The sequence below is a fragment of the Amphimedon queenslandica genome, unplaced genomic scaffold, assembly GCF_000090795.2.
Source record: "Amphimedon queenslandica unplaced genomic scaffold, v1.1 AMPQUscaffold_13502, whole genome shotgun sequence".
NCBI classification, from domain to species: Eukaryota; Metazoa; Porifera; class Demospongiae; order Haplosclerida; family Niphatidae; genus Amphimedon; species Amphimedon queenslandica.
In genome coordinates, this window is record NW_003546262.1 from 222123 (window position 1) to 231011 (window position 8889).

The 8889-nt window shown below is 34.4% G+C and overlaps 1 protein-coding gene across 1 annotated transcript in view; it reads left to right on the top strand.

Moving 5' to 3' along the window:
• LOC109580171 (putative polyketide hydroxylase) overlaps positions 1 to 7084 on the top strand; it is a 14293-nt gene extending 7209 nt beyond the window's left edge. Inside the window, exon 4 of the mRNA XM_019993065.1 lies at positions 6838 to 7084. Within this exon, the coding sequence (XP_019848624.1) occupies positions 6838 to 7084 (247 nt within the window). The remainder of the gene's footprint in view (positions 1 to 6837) is intronic.
• The last annotated feature ends 1805 nt before the right edge of the window (positions 7085 to 8889 follow it).

Genomic DNA, 8889 nt, shown 5'->3' on the forward strand with positions numbered 1-8889 from the left:
TATGGATTGTCAAAAGTAGGCTATGAGCTGCAAGCTATACCAGCCATAATGACTCAGATGTCCTCTGACTTTTATGAATTATAAGCACAAGCTATCACTTTTACCACAGGATTAAAGCTGCAAGGTATAAAATGAAATCTAACAGAGATATTATCTACTAAAGTTACATTACAGTCAATGGTAAAAGTCAACCTTAAGCCTAGTATGACATCACGTTTAGCCACACCCCCTGACAGGATGTAAAATGGCAGGAAGCAAAATGAGCACCTTTGAAGGCTCATATCTCAGTGAATACTTTTTCCAGACAATAAAACTTTCCATACAGCATTTTAAAAATCATTTGATCATTTTAGGTCAATAAAAAAATACCCCAAAAAATCATGTCAGTTACACTTTAAAGTGCCTACATATAATTCTTCAAAGGCTCTGAAAGGTGCAATGTTTAATACACCCCTTCCATTAGAAAAAAAACTGGAAACTTTAAATGAGATTGGTATAGATTCTAATCATTTGCCTAATCCAGAACTGTATATTATTATAAATGGACAGCCTACTAAATCAAATAATGTGTGGCGTAGTTTTGTTGATGGAAATAAAATAAAAGCAGTACTAAAAAAATTAAAGAAAGAAATTTGCTTTATAGAAGCGTAGATGATGATTCAATTGATGAATTTTGAAAAAATGTTGTACAAGTAGTTAGCAATACAACTTGTAAAATGCTTGAAAAAGCAAATGATCAAGATTTAGGAAGTCTTTTGACATATATGATTAGAAATATTGATAGTAAAATTGCAACAGGTTCTGATATCAGTCAATACCAATTAATGTATGTAAAAGAAGCACCAATTGACAATAGCAAGAACGTCTTGATTTGTCATGCTTTCCTACTTTATTTCCAACGGGACAATATGGAGAGTATCATCCCAGACAAAGCTATCAAGCACAGACTTTATCATTTAGTGAATACATAAAATCAAGAATTTTAAACAAAGATTCCCAATTTTGTAGAAATCATTCATATTGGTTGCACTATTACAAATTAAAAATTTACAGGGCCTTAAAACTGGCATATATAATTTATTAGAAACATCAAGGGGCAACGTTGGTCAAACTGTTGCTAACATATTGGGAAAAAATGTTTTACATCAAGGATTTGATGGCAACTTAAGTACCATGTTGGCTCCAATACGGCGCACAAATCAATATTTGTTCAGTGTCAAAGGTGAAGTCAAAGCAGTGATTGCTGAGTATCGCTTACCAACACTTCCTGACATTAAGTTGTGCTGAATACAATTCAGCTGATATAGCGCAATATTTAAGAAAAGTAAATATTGGTCCACAATCATAATATAGTATTTCTAGACTATGTACTGAGGACCCTGTTTTAGTATCTCAAGAATTTTCATACATATTTAAGAATTTTTTTGACGTTGTCATTCTTCAGAGAGGTGTTCTAGGCAATGTAGAGCAATATTATGTTAAAAAAGAATATCAAAAGCATGAAGTGCCTCATGACTACATCCTCCTATGGATTGAAAATGCTCCTGTTGTCGGCATCGATCGGCCAGAGGAAGTGTGTTCTTTCATACAAGACAATATACCTCTCATAAACCAGATAGTAATGCGTTGCCTGATTTAAATTTTTTCGTAACAAAATACCAAATGCACAATTGCAGCAAATACTGCAAGCAAAGTATTAATATTGGCAAGACCTATGTATCTAGGTGCCGATTTGATTTTCCTAGACCAGTACGACATAGTATTTGCATGAATGACGTGGAAAATAGTTTAAAATCATGCAAGAAATTACGTTATCTCAACCAAAATGAATAAGAAGTTTCAGTCAACAACTACAATCTTTTACTGTTGAAATTGTGGCTTGCAATTATGGACTTGCAAGATATAGCAGAGACGAGTCTTTCCTTAACAGAGTATGTAACTGGATACGTCACTAAAGCAGAAAAGAGTCATGCACAGGAATTATGGAATGAAGTCAGCAGCTGTGACAACATATAAAGCAGGCCTTTGAAAAATGGACAAAAATTACTGAGCCAAAGAAGTAGGAATATATGAACATAGCAACCGTCTTTAGGAAAGTTTATATATGAAATCAGTTACAGTATAGTACGATATTGTGTACTTGCCTCATAAAAGGAGCAGAAAAATCAAAAACTATTTATATTTAACTAAAATGGATGAATCTTCTGGAGACATTTTTAATCCTAGCATAATTGAAGACTTTTATCCAACGAGACTGAATAACATGGAAGATGCATCTCATTATGAATTTGTTGCTAATTACAAATTTGATGAAATTGGTCAAACTGAAGAAAGAAAATACAAACTTGGATCAAAGCTAGTCCTTCCAAACCATAGGAAATTTAATCCTCTGCAAGAAGCAGAAAGAGATGATTTTTATTACTGACTTATATTTTTATTTGTGCATTTAAGAGATAAGAGCACACGTGTAATGGAAGAATAAACAATGGACAAAGCTTTGAGGCATCACAGAGAAGCATCTCTACTGGCATTGAGAATCGTTTCAACAGACTGCAGAAATTTTTAGAAGCTGGAAGAAAGTAGTCGATGCAAGAAATAAAGCCGGTTTCACTGAAGAACTTCTTGATAACAAGGAAGATGATGAGCCTGATTTACTAGGTGAAATAATGGAAGCAGTAGCTGATATTGCTGACACGCACATAAATGTACCTAATGTAACGGTAGAGCAATGAGAGGCAATGCTTAATTAAGAATTTTTGAGAAAATAAAGAGTCATTTTATAAGTCAAAAAGAATGTGAAGACAATAGAGAATGGATCCAACACTACTTAGATTAGATAATATCAAACCGCTAAGGAAGTTTATTAGTGGTGTAGGTGGAACTGGTAAATCCTTGTTAATAGAGGCAATGAAATGCCTAGATGATGACGTACGGTATCCAAAAAGTGGTGAAATCATATGCGCTATAGTAGCACCAACAGGTAAAGCCGCATTTAATGTAGGTGGACTAACAATACATAGGTTATTTCAGCTACCAATAGAGCATGAGGGAAAGACAGCTGGATATTAGGCTTTGAATAAATAGCTCAGAGAAGGATAAAAATGAAACTTAAAAATTTAAAAATTATAATAGTAGACGAGGTATCTATGGTATCCAAACTAAATCTAGCATACATCGCTTATAAGATATATTTGGAACTGATGGTTTGGATCCAAAAATATTTTATTTGTAGGTGACCATTTACAATTGCCACCAGTTAATGGTAGACCAGTATTTAAAAAAATTAGCAACAAACTAGTAAAAACAAGACTTGGAGCAGCAAATGCAATTAACATATGGAAAGAAACAGTAAAATATGATGAAGTAACAATCAATGAGCAACAAAAAGGAGACAAACTTTCGTTACAATGCTCGATTCTGTTAGTTATGGCTGTCTGACTGATGAAACTATTGTTATGCTTAAGAATCGTGTATTTAAGGTTTCAATACAATAAAAATATTAAGAATTCGAAAGTGAGAAACAAATCCTCCAATTTCAATTATTGTTAGAAAGTCTAGGAACTGAGAAAATAGAATTACCATGTGTTGATGAAAGTGGCAGCATAGCAAAATTTGACAAAAAAACAAGAAAAAATAGAGAAAATTAAAGATCTACCAAGCAAAACAGCTAGTTTAGGAACTGTTTTGTCTGTAGCATTTGGCTGTAGTGTAATGCTAAGAAGCAATATTGACGTGACTGTAGGATTAGTTAATGGTGCCATTGGTACAGTAATGAGTATTTATGCTACACGTATATCAATTAATTTCGATCATATCGATGTACCTTGTGACATAGAAAGGGTTACATTTAGATTTATGCTATCTAAGAATTTGTATATACATAGGAAACAGTTTCCCCTTATACTTTCTTGTGCTATTACTATACATAAACATCAGGGCCAAATCACATGACTTATACTATAATAATAATAGTAAAAATATAAATATAATTTTGATAATAATTATAATAAAATATTAATAATAATAACAAATAATACCTGACTGTAATTGATCATCCTTTGGTCAACCATACGACACTATCACCAACATGTGCGTCCCAATAGCCGATCCTATATTTAGGCACAAAATGGCTGCTCTTCAACCCCATTACCAATACCTTATTTTATATTAATACTAATTTCAAACACATTATAACTACCTGAAGTATTGAGTATAACTAGTATCATGTGATAGAGCCTCTAAATGACCCTCTTTCCCGACTAAATCAGCAAAAAAGTGAGACAGCATTTCCAGTGCCATTTTTTAGTGCCGAAAGAACCTTTAACTCGATCAAGCCTAGCTAGAACTGGTCCTTATCTTCTTTGAGAGTAAAATGTAACTCAAATTGGTACCAAAACCCCTCTTTGCCTGTGTTTTTCCTTCAAGAAGCAACATCATCTAGAGCAGACATTTTTACACGTGAAAAAAACGGAAGCCACCATGCCCAGGGCACCGCCTTTTATACCGCACCTTCTCGTTTATTGCATTGATTGTTGATGGAAAGTGGGTATGGTGTATGGGAGGTCCATCATCTTTAAACAGTGGTTGTTTAATGTGACTTAATTTTACTGCATGTGCAATGTGAGTGTGTGTGAAAACTAGTTGTGCATATCCACCCAGAATTGCTCAATATAAAGAGATCTAACTGCATTCAGGAAGTGAGATTAATGAAGGTATAACGAATAACAATAAATATTGATTTCTTATTGCTATAATGGACAGGGAGAGGGTGTGAAAGAGGTTTACCATTCATCATATTTGACCATCAATTCAATTTTCTGTGACTATCATTTACGTAGGACATAGGGTTAGGAAGGAAGCTGTCATTATCAGATTTTGATCTTGTTTGTGGCTTGTACTACATGTTTATTGCAAATAACAAGTGCTTATGGATCTGGGTGCTACTGACAAATGTTGAAGGACAAGACAAATTTTAGAGTAACTTTAAAAGTTGTCATTATACTTGTACATGTAGTTTCAGAGAAGACAAATTTTAGAGTAACTTTAAAAGTTGTCATTATACTTGTACATGTAGTATCATTCAAGCAGTGATTCTTTACATATAATAATGATCATCATACATGTTAATGCTGCCATCAATACTGTGTGCATTACATACGTTAATGCTTGTCAACTGATGTTGCGCATAATGCTGCCATAAATGCTGTGTGCATTATTAAGTTAATGCTTGCCGGCTGATGTTGCACATTTAAATGATGCTGCCATCAATGCTGTGCGCATATTAAATGCTTGCCAGCTGATGTTGCGCCTCTTTTAGCGATGATTGTTGCAACATGTGCATGTTCTCATTAACAAAAGTACTGTTTGCACAATGGAAATTCTTGATGTACACAATTATATTTTATATTAGGCAGGTCATGAAAGCATCTTAACTGAGAATAACATTATAGTGAGCAATATTATGTCTAAAATGCATGCATGCACATGCATGTATGATCCAATCAGAAATAATTTAGATGCTACCATTATCATTATTTGTTAGTCACATTCATACTTTTTACAGGTACTTGCTTGGCACAAGGACTACAATGTGGTATTAAATAGTGAGGTTTGATGTGATTGGTAATGAAGTTTGTTCACCATTACTATTTGTTCTATTGTTATTATTAGCCTGTGAGTTGACATTGCTTGCTTTTGATTTGTTTCTATTACTATGCTTTATAAGTAATTATAGCTGGAAATGATTTGCTGATTCTGCAATACCTTTGCTTGACATTGGAATGTGCAATACAATTAAAAGCAATTCTGTATTTAGAGTACTGTAACTAAATTAATTTATTTATGAAATGTAACTTCTTGTTTTGTTGCAGCACCTTGATTAGTAGTTGTATCACGAGGTAGGAGGTGCCAGATTACATCTGTATAGGTTTCCTATTACTGTAGTCTTCTTAGCAATGGAATATCTAGTACAATGGAGAGTATTGTGAGATGTCTTATGTATTGTGTTATAGGTCATGAGTCTAGGTTATAGTCCATATTTGTTTCATGATTATATCATTAATTGTGGCCACAGTAATAGTAATAGCCTGTGGGCTACATTGCTTGCTGTTGATGATGTTTTTATTATTTTGCCTTAAAGGTATAATTACAGCTGATTTTGATTGTGGTAACTAAATTAATTTCTAATAATAATTGTCACTGTAACATGTTTCATTGTAGCTCCTTGATCAGGGGTGGTATATCACACTGGAGTAGGCGCCAGTTTCCAGCTTCACAGGTTTCATATTGTCAGTCATAGCAACTGAATGCATTGTAAGATAGATTATTGTAAATTTTCATGGAGTTTTATTATTGTGTTATAGATAATGATCCAAGGTTATAATTGTTCTGATGATAACTATATCTCATTAATTATGGCCGCAGTAACTATATTTTTACTCATTATTAGAAGTGATGTTCATCACATTATAGGAAGAATGAAGCTCAAGTATTTGAATTGTTTTGCCTTGTTGAATGCTCAACAATATTTGAGCATTTTTATTGTAATTTCTATTTTGGCTAATTTATGGTGAAATATAACTGACTTTTTATCGTGGTATTTTAATGAGGTTATCTTTCTACATTTAATTAATAAAAGTTATAGTTCTTGGTCGATGTATTCCTCCTGACCATGTGGCCTCTTGAAGGCCTAGGTCTTGAAAGATTATTGTACTAAAGTAAAAAAGAGGGGGACAGGTGATAATAGCGGTACAGCAGGTTACATGTGTTACTAAATCTTACAATTTGACGGTTAATTTGGTAAAGTTGCCATATAGTATTTAACCTCTGCTGTTGCAGAGCTGCCATTCCAGGGCCTCCAGCTACTGCAGGTGGACCTGGATGGAGTGCAGGAGCTGGTGGAGGTTGCAGGCAAGGAATTGCTGGAGGTGGTGCTCCTCCAGCTAAAGGGATTGCGAGAGGTAGTGGTGGTGATGGCGGTAGTGGGTCTTCAGGAGGTGGTGTTGGAGGCCCTCCATCTCCAGCTAATGGTGGTGGTGGCGGGCCTCCAGCAAAAGGGATTGCTGGAGGTGGGTGGTGGCGGTAGTGGGTCTCCTGGAGGTGGTGGTGGAGGCCCTCCATCTCCAGCTACTGGTGGTTGCGGAGGAGGAACACCATGCTCATAATCATGCATAAACTACCAACAAATAAAGAAATATAATGATAGCTAAAATAAGTTTCTAACTGAACTGACTCGCTGCTTTTTCATAAGAGGTTGACAACTGCCAATAAAGTTGAAAGCTGTGAGTAGACTGAGTGGATAAATGGCAACTGAAGCTGAATGTAACCTTTAATAGTTTCAGAATCTTAGTATTGGTCAATAATGATTAATAAAATAATAAGCTAGGCTATGAATATAATTACTGCTTCAAAAATTCAAAAATAATGTTTTTTAAATGTAGTAGGCTCTTATGGTTCCAATTTCAAAATTCCTTTCTGCCAGTATTGAACTGATACCTAAGGCAAAAGTTATTATCATTAAAATGATCATTAAGTAATAAATTCAATAAAAAGTATGGAAACAAATAAATAAATCTCTTGAATTAGAAAAGTAGCGTAGTCAAAAAATGAAAGAAACAAGGTGGTTGAGTTCAATCACAATAATAATAATTACTTCAATTATGAAAAATAAACATTAATTAATAAAACAATTATTTGTAATTCAAATTAAAATTAAACGGGTTAAAAACTCATACACTTAGATGTAGGAAAAGAATTATTAGGTTGTTATTTTAAAAATAAGTCAATAGTTGATAGGAGTCAATAGAAGTGTAATGGGTTGATCCCAGTGCCATCTTCAGTATGAAGACCTCTCCACTTTGATTTGGATCCTGTTAGACAAAGATTGGTAGCTCTAATAAGGGCGAACAATAGTCTAGCTCTAATCCAGTTAAGTGTGGTTGAATACTGGAGATCCCACTTGATTGTGAGCCTGTCAGTAAGTCTACCCATAAAGTGTCTTATCTCGTTACCTACAAGTCCATCGATTGTTATGCATAAGGGAGTAAAACTGGAGTGCTTTGAATCACAGGCCTAGGTATATTTAAGTTTCTTGTATCTTTCAGCAGTATGTAGAACAGCATCTGGTGATTTTGAGAGGTAAAAAGGAGCATCGGAATCAATTGCACTAATATCAAAAATAGCCATAGATTGAGGATTCCAGACACCTCTAGCACCAATGTCACATACCAGAGCTGTAACTGGAGGGGATACAGTTGCAATGGACTCTTTAACAGTCTCACTCCAAACTATACACATCAGGTGATATAAAAGGTCTTTGAATTTATTGTGCCTTTCGATTACATTCTGCAATCCAGTGCATGTGATGTACTAAAGATAGAGCCACATCCATCACAATTAGAGGGGATGTGAGACAGTGGTTTGAAATACCGGAGACTTAATGCATTCCTAATTTCACAGGAAGACAAACCAAAACCATCTAAATGTATGGGGGCAGTGGTGAGCCAGGTGGATTGAAACTTTTGGTTCCTGAGTAGACTCCTCTGACCAATCGAATCTGAGTTCTCAAAAATATTTTACCAGATAAACTTTTTAAGGTCATCTGTCCTCGACAGGTGATCAAGTCTTGCTTTGTTAACCAAATCGAGATGCTCAGAAATAGAAAAATCAATCTGACCCTTTAGAGCTTCAATCAATAAACTGGTTGCATTATTATTCATAAAAATAAAATAAAAATTTTTTGCAGAATTTTATGAAGAAGTATTCATTCCTTTAACATAAATTTTAATGAAAGAATGACAACCCAACTGCTTAGACGAATGCAGCCTACGCAAGCATGGCGAGTCCAATGACAATCCTAAGAAATTCATTCCTTAATTTTTAATTTTGCAT